Source organism: Strongylocentrotus purpuratus, unplaced genomic scaffold (genome assembly GCF_000002235.5).
Source record: "Strongylocentrotus purpuratus isolate Spur 01 unplaced genomic scaffold, Spur_5.0 spur5_scaffold_6, whole genome shotgun sequence".
Taxonomy (NCBI): domain Eukaryota; kingdom Metazoa; phylum Echinodermata; class Echinoidea; order Camarodonta; family Strongylocentrotidae; genus Strongylocentrotus; species Strongylocentrotus purpuratus.
The window spans coordinates 52029349-52047626 of NW_022145612.1; the positions used below are offsets into that span (position 1 = coordinate 52029349).

The 18278-nt window shown below is 35.3% G+C and overlaps 1 protein-coding gene across 10 annotated transcripts in view; it reads right to left on the bottom strand.

The window, feature by feature from the left end:
* LOC591807 (calcium-dependent secretion activator 1) overlaps nucleotides 1–18278 on the bottom strand; it is a 73898-nt gene that overhangs the window by 4284 nt on the left and 51336 nt on the right. For 4 of the 10 annotated variants that reach the window (XM_030973633.1, XM_030973639.1, XM_030973637.1 and 1 more), the window contains 9 exons: nucleotides 16859–16882; nucleotides 13102–13258; nucleotides 12499–12640; nucleotides 11479–11634; nucleotides 10614–10764; nucleotides 8668–8826; nucleotides 4619–4669; nucleotides 865–972; nucleotides 340–444 (listed from right to left, as the gene is read on the bottom strand). In XM_030973633.1, coding sequence (XP_030829493.1) covers nucleotides 340–444; nucleotides 865–972; nucleotides 4619–4669; nucleotides 8668–8826; nucleotides 10614–10764; nucleotides 11479–11634; nucleotides 12499–12640; nucleotides 13102–13258; nucleotides 16859–16882 — 1053 coding nt within the window. Of the gene's footprint in view, nucleotides 1–339; nucleotides 445–864; nucleotides 973–4618; nucleotides 4670–5752; nucleotides 5777–8667; nucleotides 8827–10613; nucleotides 10765–11478; nucleotides 11635–12498; nucleotides 12641–13101; nucleotides 13259–16858; nucleotides 16883–18278 lie in introns of all 10 variants that reach the window. The other 6 variants (XM_030973640.1, XM_030973635.1, XM_030973634.1 and 3 more) reach the window with 5 other exon arrangements.

Sequence of the window (18278 nt, forward strand, 5' to 3'; positions counted from 1 at the left end):
AGCGTATTCCACTCAGGTCTATGTGTTTATAACCTTGCAGTAGACACTTACGAACTCAAATATTTTGCACACACAAAATAAAAAAATATGTTAATTATTACAAAAATCTTATAAAGATCATGATATCACGCTATTTGGGAAATGACTACAGTATATCCTACCACACAAGCAAAATCTTAACCCTATCCCTAAACCTAATCCTAACCTTGCCCTAGTCCTAGCCCAAGACCTCAACTACACCGGATTCTCACCCTAGTCCTGACCCTGACCCGGCCGTAGCCCCTGCATCTCCTCCCCCATCACCTCATATGTTTCTGAAAATGAGTTGTACTAGCTTACCCCAGTAATTCTGAGCAGTGTATTGAGTTGATATATGTGAAGCTGTAGCTCCATCCGATCTGACATCCAGTCACACAGTAGATTCATATTGGAAGTGTACCATTCCTGCAACGAACATGAGAAAAATCAATCAATGAAATATATGAAAGGTGAAGTACATGTATTGAATCAGTATCATTACCATTTCTTCAATTTAAAAGAGAAATAATGACAAGAGGAACGGAACACATGAGAAACAGAGAGAGGAGAGAGAGAGAGAGAGAGAGAGAAGAGAAGAAGAAGAAAAAGAAGAAAAAGAAGCAGAAGAAGAAGAGAAAGAGAGAGAGATGGAGAGAGACACACACAAACATGAAAACACAGGAAGGAGGAGAAGAAAGTGAAAAGAAAGCTAGGTTTTCAGGGAGCCTGGATGGTGAGGTAAGGAAGGGAGGCAAGTAAAAGAAGGGGAGACATGAATGAGAATGGCTAGAAATAATTGAAAGATGAACTACCAGAGACGGGATACTAGGACAAGTATGTACATACCTCAAACAGGTTCTGGAGGAACTCATCATCATGAACCTTCTCTCTGATCTCGTCCAGATTATCACGGATGAACTCAACATAATCATCAGCCAACTCCATGCCGGGATTCTGTTACCATGGAGATACAAGAAAGAATAAGATGAAGATCATGGCTTTAGCAAGCGAATGGTTAGGAATACTACACAACTCTTCCTGTACAGCAGTAGGTCCTGGACTCTCTAAGCATTCCCTTGCAGGGGTGGGGGAGGGAGGGGGAGGGGAAGGGGAAGGGTGTAAAGCCTAAAAGACTAAAAAATCTTTGTAATGCAAAAGTTTCTTGCCAGGGGAGAGGGTGCACACAAACACAATTTTATTTACATTTCTCCTTTTGTGTACTCGAGGTATACCAAATTTTGTTGAACATTCTGGGGGTGGGTACGTACGTGCCTCTATGTAAAAGCCCCGAGATGAGTCACTGCTTTTATATATTACATCTTCTCACTGCAGTATTTATGGCAACACATATACAGCCACGATGACAGCTCTCTGATGACAGCTCTCCAAGTACAGAGAAATCAATGTGGTACATACACTGAATCAAATGACCGGGGTAATAGTTTATTTGTAAAGCACTTAGAGACATTTGTATTAAGCGCTATATAAAAATTAAATATTATTATTTATTATTGTTACACTAAGTCGGTATACATCACAACAAGGTTGAATTCAGGGTATTCACACAAATCTGGAATGAACAGACACACCATAGTGATACATTTCAGAATTTAATCTAATATTTTGAAGTGTTTTGAATGTAAAATGTGTGTAAACACAAATATATATTCAAGACTTGGATCATCTTTCATTTTGACTTGCCAAATTTTGCTTTAAAACCTGTCGAGACACTGTTGGATTGGAAGTTTACCATGGAAATTTTGTAATTAAATTGATCATTTCATTTTTTTAAGATGGCAAACAGAAGCTTTTTGTCAAGTATCCATTGTTGAAACTTGAATGAAATCTGATTCATAGTTTTAGATATGACTACGTTAAGTGATAGTTTTTCTATACTAGATGTTTGAAAATAAAGAAAGACTTACACTTGTGATAAAACTTGCTCAGAGCCAGAGGGGCATTAATCATATATTAAACACAGAGTATATAGCCTTCTAGTTCTCAATAGATTATATGTTTGGATAGATTTATATTAATCAATATTCACACACACTATGAACATGACGGACAAAGAAAGAGGACAAAATATACAGTTCCTCATTCTACCTTCAACAATTGCTGTGCTAGATAAAGGAACATCCCTTCACTGCTATTTTGTAAAAATGTGTAGAATCGGTGAATATGCATGTGACACCTGTTCTACACATTTTTACATAATAGCAGTGAAGGGATGTTCCTTTGTCTACCGCAGCAATTGTTGAGGGTAGAATGAGGAACTGTATATTTTGTCCTCTTTCTTTGTCCATCATGTTCATACTTCATAGTGACACTGCAAAGAAATTCATCTGTTCTACCTTGAATGACAAACAAGGGAAACGCTCTCGGCGGTCTCGCCTGCATAACACAATTCAATATGATAAACCAGAACGTCAATGACGTAGCGCTCATCCGCATCTTGCAACAACAAATATCGTAAATTTTATGTAGTACACTTTTGAACTGGTCAAAAAAATTAAAAATTTGATGCCCTGGAAGGGAAGTAATTCCATTTTATTTGCATAAAGTACCATAAATAATCAATGGAGCAAAATCTCACAAATCTGTGTAGAAGTTTAGTGTGCCAAATTTAGCTCTACCAGATAAGGCAAACCAAATCAAAATCGGTCAAGAAATGAGGGAAAAGAAGCAATTTTAGTTATTTTTTGAATAAATTTGCATAAATTACCATAATAAATTAATGGAGAACAATTTCAAAATTCTGTGTAGAAGTTTAGTGTACCAAAGTTAGCTGTACAATATAAAGCAAACCAAATCAAAATTGGTCGAGAAATGAAGGAGAAGAAGACTTTTTGTGATTTCGAATAAATTTGCATAAATTAGCATAGATAATGAAATTCACGATTCTGTGTAGAAATTATAAATCCCTTTCCTAGCTCTATCATATGAAACAATCAGAATCAAAATCAGTTGAAAAATAACGAAGAAGAAGCATTTTGAAAATCTTGATGTTGATGCCACAACAAAGTCTAAATTTGTTGACCTTAAATGACCTTTGACCTTAACTTAGTGACCTGAAATTCTACTCACATAATTGGGGCGACTTGATAATCCTTATAGTCCAAGTTTCATTGACTAAGAACTTATACTTTCAAAATTATATCAAAAATTCAAAAACTTAACCTTAGGTTAAGTTTTCGATGATGATGCTACAACATAGTCCAAGTCTGTTGACCTGAAATGACCTTTGACCTTGACTTTGTGATCTGAAATTCTACTCACATGATTGGGGATACTTGATTACCCTATAGTCAAAGTTTCATTGACTAAAAACTTATACTTTTAAAATTATATCAAAATTTCAAAAACTTAACCTTAGGTTAAGTTTTTGATGTTGACGCCGCCACCGCCGCCGTCACCGGAAAAGCGGCGCCTATGTCTCGCTTTTTGCTACGCAGGCGAGACAAAAATTGAAGCCTGGGTATTGGTAATAAAAAGCAAAAGCCTTTCTATTATGGATTAAGGACAGTTTGACAGAATAGTGAACAAAGGGATATATGACCAAAATATTTGTTAGTTGAAGAGATTACATTTGGAAAAAGGTTAGAGATAATATGAGAAGTTCATTGTCATGAACAATAATTATAACATAAAATAAATCCACATAATTAGTCATCAATTCAAACAAATATACATTATACATGATATCATATATTCAATATATTTTTGTAAGAAGAAATAATTGATAGATTATTATAGTATATATTTGCAATATTAGAAGAGATAAACATATATAACTCAAAGGATATATATCCCTTAAACAAATAATCATCTTTTGATATACTGTTCTCAAGCTATTAGATGATGTGAAAACATGATGCTATATTCGATTTCTGAACCCTATCTTATATAAAGCTGCAGGTGATCTAGACTGATCTCCACTCTTCATAATACAAAGCCTAGTCATCAAATTGATATCATGCTATATCACAAGTTCATTTTGAGTTATTCACTATCTTAGGGAGGTGTACATGTAAATTGCTCTGCTGGAGCTGCCAGCCAGGTCAGATCTTAGCAATAATCTTGAGTTGGCATCCCTTACAGATTTACACTTGATTTTACCAGAAATCATGACCAGAATTAAAACGTCTCACACAGGTATCTTTCAATACAAGTGGAACAAGATTAAACCATGCATATTTCATTCCAATTTATTTTCACAACCATTGGCTCCAAATAGATTCAGTCATATTAACCTTTGATCATACATCAAAAGCAATTGCTTTTCTTCAGTATATAATACATGTACTGGACTCCAGTTTACTTTGTTAATATGTATATCATCAACATAGGCAAAATATGCTTCAACCATTTTCACAGCAATTTTTCTTACTTTAATGTATATAAGTATTGTTTTGAAGAAGTAAATATATTCACATCTATATCTGTTAGTGAAATATGTGCCGATATAGTGTTTTTGTTAGTTCACCATGCAGTAATAAGTTACGTATATATAAGAAAGATCTCCATGCCAAAGTCTTTGGTAGAGACTAGAATAGCCATGATTGGACTTTATGATCACACAGAGTCCTGGAGAACTTACACGACGTCTAGGGCGCTTATTAGAGCTCGGCCAAGAGAACTGTGGGAGAGACTGAACCGACACACCAATGTATGAAAGTCTCATGATAAAACAACATTTTCAGGTACAATCCTCTATTGGTTAATGTTAGTTTCATTATAAGGCATTACAAGAAAACAACCCTTTGGTCTTGCACACCTACATCAGTTGTTATCACAGAGTACTTAGGAGTATTATATGTTATCTCTCAAGTTAAAAGGGAGCAAAGACACTACACACATAGGACACTTGCAACATGTCATCCTAAATTAATATTGAAGTTCAGAAGAAAATTACTCAAGCAAGCACTGGTACATGCCCATCTCCTCAACAATTTTTCCCCCTTAATATGTAAATTGAATTTCTTGAAAATGGCTTTAGAAATTCATTTTTGCTAGTCTTGACAACTTCACAGACAATAATTATCAGTTGCAAGATAGAACACAGATTCTCCTTTTGATGCATTTTTTTTGTTTAAAGTTAATTTCTTTGAAAAATGGCAAGGTAAGAGAAGAGATGGTTTTGAGTAAAGATTCAAGACAAAGGCTTTCCTGGAGAAAAAGCATACACATGACTAAGGGAAGTCCTAAGGCTACTCAAGCTGTCTCAATCAAGGATATATTACAATTTTAGGGAGCAGAGATAGTCATATAAGAGAGAGAGAGAGAGAGAGAGAGAGAGACAAACAGACAGAGATAAATAAGGGGGAGCGAGCAAAGAAAGGAGAGAGGAAAAGAAAGAGAAAGAAAGAAAGAAAAGGAAGGGTGAGGAAGAAATGGCACCAGGTACTAAATCCAAACATTTTTTCCACAAATTGTTAGGGTAGAAGACATTCCAAACCAACAAGGGAGAGGGGAGGTCTTAATCTAATAATGGGGAACAGTTGGCACAGGGTGGTTATTTTTCAATACAATAGGAAAAGAATATTATCAGACTTTAATAGCAAAGATGTACACATGAACATCCACTTCAAGATGAGCTAGAGAAACTACAGAAAAGAACAACCAAAGATTTTTACTGAACTTAGAAACAAGATAAGGGTGGTTCTTAAAAAAAATATTTTCTCAACAAATAATCCACAAGCATTTAGGAGGGCATCTCTACCAAATTACATACCAAGTCTGTGCGGATTTTCTTTGTCTGATTCGCATAAAGGAAACAAAGAAGAATTTAACAAAATCATATAAACAAAATAAATCTACTATGTTCACAACTATCATCTAAATATCTGAAAATAAATGGAAGAGAACATCCCATACTGGGTAATGCTTAAAACTCACTGAAATTGCTTTGTTTACAGGAGTGTCTAGACAGAATTTTTGTTTAAATGCAAAGTACTTAAGGCTTAGTTCGATTTACTACTCCAATAATGATATACCTGTAATCAGTTAATTGTGCATTTATCAGTCCCTTGCAATTTATGCAGAATTGGCATGGGTTATATCTATGTTACAGGTCGAAATACGCTTATAATTATAATGAAGCTCAAACAACTTTTTAAAGTACAGGTGGAATCTCTTTTCTAGAAACCTTTCATAAATTCAATTGAAACATGAAGAACTAAGGGATGTTTCCGAACTTAGACTTACGACAGTTTTCAAGATACAGTTACATATGGGCCAATGATATGGTTTAAACATGGTGTATGCTAAACACCTCCTTTTTCTTTCGTCTGATCGACAGAAGCCCAAACTCCATAGCTAAAACTATTGTGGTGAGACCAATCAAATATAGCGTAGGTAAGGCTTTATTATAAAGAGTTATTCTTATGGGTAAGATACATCGACCAGGCCTTAAACCATGGGTGCAGTTACTGATTTGAATTCTAAATCTATGATATTCAATTATCATACATCATCCCTTTTGCATGCATATTCACTGTCTATTTTCATTTGTTGTTCTTCATATGTGCTGTATAAATGTATTTAAATGGAAATATGTGTAGCTTGTCTTTAATTGTCTTTATATAAGAGGCATGCTTGGAACAAAACAGAAAGAAAAAAACATACTGTGAGGCTGAAATAGCATACATGATGAAAGGACAAAAGATCCTTCATTATCTAACATAAACGAGAAGTCGGAAATACTTTGAATAACTACCTTGACATTTGTCTAAATCTAAGCTCATTAAAGAATCTGAAAATGAAAGAAAAACTTAAGCTGAAATTTTATAAGATGTCATATACTCTGCCATTACAGGCATGCTTCTGGTAATATCACAACTACTGAATCTGATTTACAATCTAGAAGGGGGAGAGACACTGACCTTACATTTACTCCAGAGAAAATTGCATCAGGCTTTATTTCGTCAGAGATACAGATTTGAGGTTGTGATTGTGTTACATGATATGGTTAGGGTTAGGACGAGGGTGCGAGTATGGGAGTGGCAAAGGTGATGGTGAGGGTGAAGGTGAGAGTAAGGGGAAGAGGTAGTGTGTAGGTATGGGTTAAGGTGAGGGTGTGGGTGAGGGTGAGGGTGAAGGTGAGGGTTAGGGGAAGAGGTAGGGTGCAGGTATGGGTTAAAGTGAGGATGTGGGTGTGGGTGAGGGTGAAGGTGAGGGTTAGGGGAAGAGGTAGGGTGCAGGTATGGGTTAAAGTGAGGGTGTGGGTGAGGGTGAGGGTGAAGGTGAGGGTTAGGGGAAGAGGTAGGGTGTAGGTATGGGTTAAGGTGAGGGTGTGGGTGAGGGTGAGGGTGAAGGTGAGGGTTAGGGGAAGAGGTAGGGTGCAGGTATGGGTTAAAGTGAGGATGTGGGTGTGGGTGAGGGTTAGGGGAAGAGGTAGGGTGTAGGTATGGGTTAAAGTGAGGGTATGGGTGAGGGTGTGGGTGTGGGTGAGGGTGAGGGTGTGGGTGAGGGTGAGGGTGAAGGTGAGGGTTAGGGGAAGAGGTAGGGTGTAGGTATGGGTTAAAGTGAGGATGTGAGAGAGGGTGAGGGTTAGGGAAAGAGGTAGGGTGTAGGTATGGGTTAAAGTGAGGGTATGGGTGAGGGTGTGGGTGTGGGTGAGGGTGAGGGTGAGGGTGAAGGTGAGGGGAAGAGGTAGGGTGTAGGTATGGGTAAAAGTGATGGTGTGGGTGGGGGTGAGGGTGAAGGTAGTGCTGTAGCCGGACCGCCGAACATGAATCGTAACATTAGACAACAACCGTCTTGGCAAATCTTTAAAAATATCATTTATTGACAAATTGAAATAATGATTTTTGTAAAATTGCAAATAAAACAGGATCAAAGACAGAATAATGAATGTAAGTACTACTTTTCTTCACAAATAGTTACGTTTAAAGCAGTTTTTTGTGAAATTTGTGCCGGTCGGAAGCAGTTTTTTTCATCAGGAGTGGTGGGCAAAAGTACTCCGTGCTGGTCGGGCCGCCCAGTGCGGACCACCGTAGCTATAACTTGCTATTATATTACCGAACCCCGAACCGAACCAAGTTTGTGTAAAACTTTGCCGAACTCTGCCGATCCATACCGAACCCGAACATGGCACCTGACTTACAGCACTAGGTGAAGGATGAAGGTAAGGGTTACGGGTAGGGGAAGAGGTAGGGTGTAGGTATGGGTTAAAGTGAGGGTGTGAGTGAGGGTGAGAGTGAAGGTGAGGGTTAGGGGAAGAGGTAGGGTGCAGGTATGGGTTAAGATGAGGGTATGGGTGTGGGTGAGGGTTCAGGTTAGGCCGAGAGTGAGGGTATAGGTTAGGGTGAGGGTGTAGAGAAGGGTGAGTGTTAGGGATAGGGCGAGCCGGTTGAGGGTAAACGCGAGGGTGAGGGATAGGCTTTGGGGGAAGGATAGGGTTAGGGCACGGGCGAGGGCGAGGGCAAGCTAGGATAAGGGTTTGGGTAAGGGTGAGGGCAAGGGTGAGGGTGAGGTGGAGGGTGAGGGTAAAGGTTAGGCATCGTGTTAGGGAGTTAGGAAAGTGGGAAGTATACATCATCAACCAAGGAGCAATTTTTGCTAGTGTATGCCTTGTACATACAAAGCAACCAGGTCAAGCTTAATTGAAAAGAAAACAACACCATTACATAAATGTACTGTACATACCGTGAATGAGAGAATAGAAGCAAAGAATGTTCCCTCATCGTAACGTGCCAGCTTGGTTAGGACGCTTTCTAGGGCTCCACGTAGCTTTAGTACAGAGAGTTGAATGACCTGGTATGAAGTCCTGTTGATTTCCTCATCAATTCTGGTGTGGTACTGATGCTATGGCAAATTGGGTATTGAAGTCAAGACAACACCACAATCTGGTAAGAAATTCCATCCTCCGTCCTTACCTAACTACTTCATATCATCTCTTATTCTTTACATAATATCTTAATATATTTATCTGATTACCCTGATAGAGATGAATATGATATACACCTTAATCTGAAAACAAGAATTGTATAGTGTATAAAGTAAGTGGCAAGGGGGCCTTTTTGGATGGGTTGAATAATAAATGCAAAGTAAGTGAGTGAAAAAGAATTTCCAGCTTTTTTCTTTTGGAGTACTAATTTGGTTTTAGAAAAAAAGATGAAAAAGAAAATATTATGACATAGCATAGAAATGCTTGTAAAACAACACTTCTTGAATATACAATGTGTGGTAAAGATAATGATGCTTAAAAAATTATGGGGATTGTGATGATAGATATAATGATGAAAATAATGATTGTGATAAATAGAAAATTCATTGTGGGTACAATGATTATGTGCTGATAATGAAGATGGTAATGATAGATATAATGATGAAAATAATGATTGTGATAAATAGAAATGTTATTGTGGGTACAATGATTATGATGATAATGAAGATGGTAATGATAGATATAATGATGAAAATAATGATTGTGATAAATAGAAATGTTATTGTGGGTACAATGATTATGTGCTGATAATGAAGATGGTGATGATAGATATAATGATGAAAATAATGATTGTGATAAAATAGAAATGTTATTGTGGGTACAATGATTATGATGATAATGAAGATGGTGATGATAGATATAATGATGAAAATAATGATTGTGATAAATAGAAATGTTATTGTGGGTACAATGATTATGTGCTGATAATGAAGATGGTGATGATAGATATAATGATGAAAATAATGATTGTGATAAAATAGAAATGTTATTGTGGGTACAATGATTATGTGCTGATAATGAAGATGGTGATGATAGATATAATGATGAAAATAATGATTGTGATAAATAGAAATGTTATTGTGGGTACAATGATTATGCTGATAATGAAGATGGTGATGATAGATATAATGATGAAAATAATGATTGTGATGAATAGAAATGTTACTGTGGGTACAATGATTATGCTGATAATGAAGATGGTGATGATACATATAATGATGAAAATAATGATTGTGATAAATAGAAATGTTATTGTGGGTACAATGATTATGCTGATAATGAAGATGGTGATGATAGATATAATGATTAAAATAATGATTGTGATAAATAGAAAATTCATTGTGGGTACGATGATTATGCTGATAATGAAGATGGTGATGATAGATATAATGATTAAAATAATGATTGTGATAAATAGAAAATTCATTGTGGGTACAATGATTATGCTGATAATGAAGATGGTGATGATAAAGATCCAGATAAGCCAATAGTGTATGATTCAATAAAAATAAAAATGAAAATGATGATGATGATGATGATTCTAAAACTGATGGTGGTGATAGCAATGAATCTACAGTTCAGTTCAGGTTATTAATATCATCATTTCGCAGCCTCGGCTGAATTGCATGACAATTTACAATTGCGGAAGACGTTAAAATTTATAACTCTGATGATCCTGAATATTACCAATGATGCAGACATGATACTATGGAAGAGAAAATATGATCAGTGAATCTGATGACGAGTCTGAAAATGGTTATGAAACTGAGATGACAATGAAACTAAAAATGACGATGAAACTGAAAATCGTGACGAAACTTAAAATGACGATGAAACTGAATGATAAACAAAATCCAGTACTCACTGCCTCCTCATCCTTGGTTGGAGGACAGAGCTTCATGGATTTATCCTTGGCATCAGTCAGGACATTCATCATCACACAAAGCTCTATATTCAGTCGATAATCACTGTTTGGTCTCCCCTTCTTGATCCACACTTCAAATCCTTGCATAGTTCTGTCACATCAATACAAAAGATTGAATTCCAGTACATTGCACATATTTTCACTTTATACAGTCTATACATAAGTCTGCCACCATTCAGGATCTGTTTTCCATTTCTTTGTTTAAATCGGCAGAAACCAGGCATTTGACTACTTTCTGCTAATTTTCTCACTTCGCTTTTAGGTATCTAGAAGTTTGATGTCCTGGAAAATTAATATGTCTACTGTTCCCAGTAAAGTTTAAATGATTAAGCTTTCTGCAGTGCCAAATTGCACTTGAATTTCTCATTGAATCAATCTGGGAAACATCTCGTGGACTAGGCTGTATCTATATATTACCAACAACTACAAATATAATTGTTACTCTTTAGAAATTGTTGAACTTTAGGAAATGTTTACAACCAAATTTGTTCTTTATTTGTTCCTTTTAACAGCATCAAAATAGACATAAAAGTATATGATCGAGGATTTGACTATACTGTTCTAGCCAATCTACACACTGCTAGACTCTGCTACAAGAAGCAACAGGTGATCTTGTTTTATCAATTGACCTGCCAACGAATGACTCGATCATGTTAGTATTCACTCGTTTAAGTCTGTGGTTGCACAGACATGTATGAGAAAAGATTGGAAGGTGACGGCTCAATGAAGTCTAGACTTTATTAAACCCTGCTAGAGAAAAGAAACAGGAGGCAAGGATATGGTCTTATAGTAGGTAGGTGCTGACCTGCCAACGCATGACTCAATCATGTCAGCTGCCATTAGTTTGAGTCTGTGGTCAAGGTGGAGAGCAAACTCCTGCTGGGGCCAGTGAAGGTCCCTGACGAAGGTCTGTAAGGCATCCAACTTCCAGAATAGATCCTCGGATGTCTCTGTACCATTCCTGGATAAAGAAGAGAAAAAATGAGCCCTCTTCATATTTTAAACTCAAGTGCCTCTACATGAGCCTTATGTATGTATGTGAAATACTCAGTGACCCACAGCAATTTTGTCTGGCCAACCTGACATAATAATTCACAGCCCCTTTGTTCATTAAACACACAACTGTTCGAAAGTTGTTGTTTTTTCATGCTCGCTGACAGCGATATGTACTAGAAAGAAGGGGTCTTTGGGCTATGATATCTGCAAAATGAAAGATTACAGACTTTTTAAAGTACAAATTATGCAATTAGGGATGAAAGAATATGTATTTTCAAGTTTGTTCTGAAATTCTCCTATAAATGCCATACTTAGGGTATTTTGCTACGGAAATTCCTTGAAATGGTAAAATCAGCATTATTATACAATCCAAACATGTATTTCCTTGTTTTCAACTTAATGAGGGGGAGGGATAATTCTCAAAAACTCAGGGGGAAAATATTGTGAAAGTCGGGCCATCTAATATGCATATATATTGCATAACATGCATGTCTAGAAGTATGAATAGGTACTGACACTTTGGTTTCCCCTTTCTCCTTCTCCAAGCATCTATGTATGGAACTGAGCTATGGGAGAATCCATCGGATCTGAAGATGATCTTTCAGAAAAAAACTTTTAAGAACCACATTTTAGTTCCTACCAGAAGTTTATCATCAGGGACCCATTTCACAAAGCTGTTTTTCAATGACAAAAATCAGTGACAAATCTGTTGATAACCAATCAGAAGCAAGGATTTCAGTAGCTTATAACAAAAACTGTCATTTGTCACTGATGACAAGTTTTGTGAAATGCCCCCTAGATCCAGCAATATGTCTAGGTATATACTGACCCTTTTGGTTCCCATTTCTCCTTCTCAAAGCCTCTATGGATAGACTGAGCTATGGATGACTCCATCAAGTCTACGTAGCGAATCACCTGAGGAGCAAACGTGTCTTGAAGTTTCAGATGGAACCTCCCTCCATTCAGGGTAGCTATTGATCAAATGAAACAAAAGACACAAATATTAAGGTTTAATACAGAAATTGAGGGTTCTCTGGTTACTTATCTATATTAAAAAAAATCTTTTTCATATCATCCCATTGACAATGAAAAGTATTCACTGAAATATTTGATGTAATAGGTATAAATATTGAAAATTCTTGAAAAGTATTGGAAATCTACCCAGATCACAAATATTTCAAGAACCCACAGAGAAATGAAAGATTTATGATCAGTTTTTGTCTTCTAATTAGCTATTTTATGTATAACCTTTCCCTAGGCAATACTGTAAATTTTGTATGAAAAAAGTACATTCATTGCCTAATAAAACAAGGTACAATACTTGGCTAGTGATTTATCAATTATCAGCATTATACTGCTTTAATAACACAAGTGTTACAAATGATCGAGAATGATTTAAAAGGAGGAGACATAAGATGAAAATAAAACTCACTTTCAGATCGCAGGAAATCGTTGAGGAGCTGGAAGAGAGGAAAGCTGTCCCACGTGTCTGGCGGCTGAACATCGAGGGAAGCATCCATGTCCACACCAAACAATGACCAGAAGATCTCAGCATGTTCTACCAACAGGTCGCTGAACCATGCAAATGCCTGTACATGTGTAATAGACAGAGAGCGCTATACCTCATGCAGTCAAAGACAAAATAATACTTGTAATGTTTCAACCTTAGATTTTGAAGTGATTTGTATTCAAAACTATTTTAATAGCTATCTACAAATTCTATCCTTCTATAAAACCACTCCAAAACACCCTTAAGTTAGAATTGGAAAACAGATTGGAGAAACTTTTTGACACAATTCCCCCCCCCCCCCCCTAGAAATGATGCATACCTATCAAATTTTCTTAATGACAAATTAATTAAGAATCAAAACATCTCCATCGCTTCACAGTAACTCTTATTTGCATTAAACAGCTAATCATGAATAATGTTTTAAAATATATTTCATTATTCATTAATCCCATTACACAACAAATATCTGCAACCAGAATTGGAAGTTGTGTAAAAGTTTGACTTTGATGCAAAACTTTTCAAAATAAATCATTGAGCAAAATCATGAAACAGTATCTATCCCCTTCTGATACAAAGGAATGAAAATTCATTCAATTGAGGGAATATAGTACAGTAGGTCCAACATTTATCTCAAGGTTTAATCCTATTTGCCCCCAATAATCTTAGGTATTTTCCATTCAATTTCGATTGAAATGGGTAAAGAGCTATTGAATTTAGCAGAATAGATGCACAAAAGATATTGTGTCTAATATGTTTACCATACCCAATAAAATCGCCATAAAGTATTCCCTTTTTTTAAATGGTTTGAAATATTTAAGATTATCGGATAGCAACTGACATGCTCATATATATACCAGATTTGTACGTTCATCACACATTTTCTTTTGATACTTCAAGTTATACTTTGAACAATGACCCATTATTAATGCACATATTCAAAGACATAAAAACATGAAATGCTATGAACTAAGCATCATTCAATATAATGCTGAGCTCATGGTTAGGTAGAATAGCATAGAAATAAGAAAGATTTACTTGAATAAATGGAATAAACTCAATAATAAGAGGGTCAAGCCAAGTTTGACAAATGCAGCTAGAACACAAAAACAAAAACTTTCAGCATTATTTTTAATAGTTATAGCGCAACACGGATATAAATAGTTAAACATATTTTCAATATGGTTGCATTCTTTTAGCTGTGTTAGTGATAATTTATTTCAAATCAAGTATAGAATGCAGTAACTTATAATTATATTTCTAGCAAATATAAAGAATATTTAATGTATGATGAGCAATATGCAAATGATATGGATATAGATATTATATTTATTTCAAACGATACTTTGTAAGGAGCAAAAATGTCTTTTCCAGAACAAATTCATAAAAACACACTTTTGGGGCAATGAAATTATAATACGAACAATTCATTCTCAAAGTGCAAATGCATGAATTTTAAAGAACTACTGGTATATTGAAATTTTTATCTTGAATATATATATGATTCATATAAGGCTAGATCAATTAGGCCTTTGAAGAAGAAGAAGAAATACTTTTATAAGTGCGTAGTTATTTCTAACTATTACAAGAAACCACACATCTTACAAAGAATAACAAACTTTCTATGAATATAAGGATGCACCAAAGTATAATCCATATATTAAAAATATATATATATATATATATATATCTTTTAAATGAGGCCATCAAAAAAATTGATACCAAGTTTAGAATGTAATAAGAATAAATTAGCAATAAGAACATGCGTATTGTTTGAATCTTTGTATTTTTGTAATGAATTCAAACAAAAACAAAACTGCCCAACAGTTGTTATGTAAAAAGCAAGAAATTATGGAAGCAAAATCTATTTAAAAAATGTCATTCAAAAGGAGCTCAGAAAGAAGGAAAACAAAATTGTTATACACATCTTTTTCACTAATTGCACTTTAGAATGCATATTATAGAAAAGCTATGGATATTTCATGACTCAGCATACCAAAATTTGTCACAGTTTCTTCCATTTAACAATGAATTGTGAGCATTTCTATGAATTTGAACACTCCATCTCCCTTCTTTTTTTACTAAATAGTCAGTTGTATTTCTTTTCATAACATCATTAAGTTAAAATATTTGAGCAATATGTAAATTCAAAAGGCCTGACATTCAAACAGCAAGCTTGCAAATGTTTTTATCATAACCCCCCCCCCACCAAAAAAGAAGATGTGTTTATGATTATTGTAAATATGTCCACTTATCTAAGGTCTTCTCTCTACTTCTCAATATCATAGCTTTCTTCCATTTTGTTGCCATTACATAACAATTATGTTTAAATTAAAGCTGGAGCAATAATAGTGTATGCAAAACAAAGAATTTATTTTTTATTTTTTTACCCCAACATATTTTTTTGGGGTATGGGGTTCCATTTCAATAGGATTTACACTTGCACATAATATACGACCTCACAGAGTAACATACATATCAAAAGTTAAAAACAACAATTTGCAAGGATTTGCAGTGGAGTATAGAAGCAGTAGGCAGTCTAAAGCAAGTAGGGGTACTATTCATGCAGGCTTGTTTACAAATCATTTTTTATTTGAATTTTTGTTTGTATCTTTTACTATAAAACACTGAGCTAAATTCATTCTATAGCAGGGTCTAATCATAGAAGAAAGGTTAAGTTTAAAGGTAAGCTATTTTATAAGCAAATTATGTAATGTACTTTGTCAAATATAAAGTAAATGAAAGATAAAGAAAAAAACCAAACCTATTCTTTATGAAATAGGATTCTAATTAATGTTATCTACTTAGCATTTTATTTTTAAGTTTCTGCTCGTGAGAGAGTTTTCTGATATTTGATGACATCAGATTAAAAAACAATACATGACAAACACAGACATAAAACTGAAAAGAAATTCAGGGTAATTATGAAATGGACTTGATTTTATGATATCATTCATGCAGGAATAGACTGTATGATATGGACCAGAATGCACAAACCGAAGCATGCAGCTGCTACCATGATCGATGCATTCATAAGAACATGCTCGAGTGAAATAAATAGAAAAATGAAGTTAACAAAAGGCTGCTAAACAATAAATAGAGCACCCAATGGGATAGACATCGCAGGCAATATAAGAAGGGTTAGTCCATCTTTCTATAAGTTTCCAGATCAAAATGGGTTAAGAGAGAGAAGAAAAGAGCGGAAGGGAGAGAGAGAGAGAGAGAGAGAGAGAGAGAGAGAGGAGAAAAGAGTGGAAGAAAGAGAGAGAGAGACAGAAAGAGGAAGAGAGGGGGAGGGAGAAATATAGAGAGAGCGAAAGAAAGAAAGATATATATAAAGAGAAAGAGCAGAGGGAGAGATAGCGGGGTAGTAAGAAAAGGAGAGAGCCATTGGCAGGGATAGAGGAAGAAAAAGAGAAGAGAGGTAGATGAGGAGAGACACACAGAAAGAGAAAGATAAAAATAGAGGAGGTGAAAGATAGAAGAGAGAGAGAAAGAAAGGGAGAGAGAATGAGAGAAAAGGAGAGAAGAAGCAGAATACTTGACTCGACAAGGGGATGGTTAGTAATTTTATCTAAAATTAGAATAAATACAGAGCTGGTTATATGGTAGATATAGTTACGCACATCCAATCACTGGAGTAGTATAAAGAATAGGAAAAATAATGGAAGGAAGATTGTACCTTAGATTCTTTGGGTTTGTCACGCTGCAAATTTGTCATGAAATGAGTGTGTGGTGAGATTTGTTTTTTTAATGGATGGCAAAATGTGGGAAAAAGTGGAAAAATGAGAGATGCAAATGGAATGTCATAATGCAACACATGGATGAAAATGAGGTGGATTATAATAATGACTTTGATCATAGGGGTATACTCAATCAGTAGGGGTTTGGAAGGATTAGAGGATGATGATGGTGGGTAGGGGTAGGTAATCGTAGACCAACCAACAATGAAGGAGGAGGGGATGGGGGTAGGGTGGAGTGCAGGGTAGATGGGGTACATGGTGTAATGGGCCAATATTCTATTGGCTGCATTTTCACCAACAAGCAATGAGGAATGGATGATATCGACTGGACTATAATTATTTCAGCAGAAATACAGACAATCATGGCACAACATTTTACATGTACATGTATATATGGCACGCATCAACAATGGTGTTTAAAACATGAACTCATTATACTATGCTCTTAACTAAAAATCATGTGAGTAGTTCTACAGTTCCTTTAACACTTATTGTAGATAATGTTATGTCACTGGATATTTAAGAAATAATACTTTGCAATATGGTCTACCCATTCAGATATTATTATTATCAGAAGCAAAATTCATTCCATGGTTTATTCTCCTACAAGGCTAATAATATCAAATGTATTCCTCCTAATAAATCTTAACACACATGTAATAAAAGCATAAATGTGAAGCCATACGGTCATCTTTGTTCTAGTTCTATTTCTGTAATCGTTTTCATAATAGGATACAGAAAAATACACATAAACATGTAGCACACACAAACCTTCCATTAAAAAACACATTCACACACTATTAAATGAGACTTTCTAAAAATTACTTTATGAACAAAACAAACATAACATTGATGAATTAAACAAAAATTTGATTCATTTCCGGAAATTGCCTTTGCTTATTCTGATGTTAGCGTAAAAAAGGGAGCTAGGTTATCTAATCTATCATCAGGTGTTATTGTTCTGTAAATTAAAGTGAACTGATGTGACCTGCTCATCAAATGGAGTCAAAGGTCACTGAAATAGGAACAAGAGGGTCGAAGAGAAAGGCTTTACTATTCACAATTTGTTTAAATGAATAAATTACTATCACTAATACTTAAAATATTCATATTACTGTTAAAATCTCATAATATAACTATTTAAAATGTATATCTACAAAAGCAAGTACTAATAATGCAGGAAAAAAAACATCAAGCTTTACCATCTACATAACCTTTATAATATGTCAGGGAGGGGGCGCAAGAAAGGGTAGTAGGGTGGGGAGGGGGAAGGGCTAATTAAGTTGGCTAATTATGTTGGGGACTTGACATGTTAGACATGGCAGTGTAGTAGAACATGAACTGGGAGAGTGAGGGAGA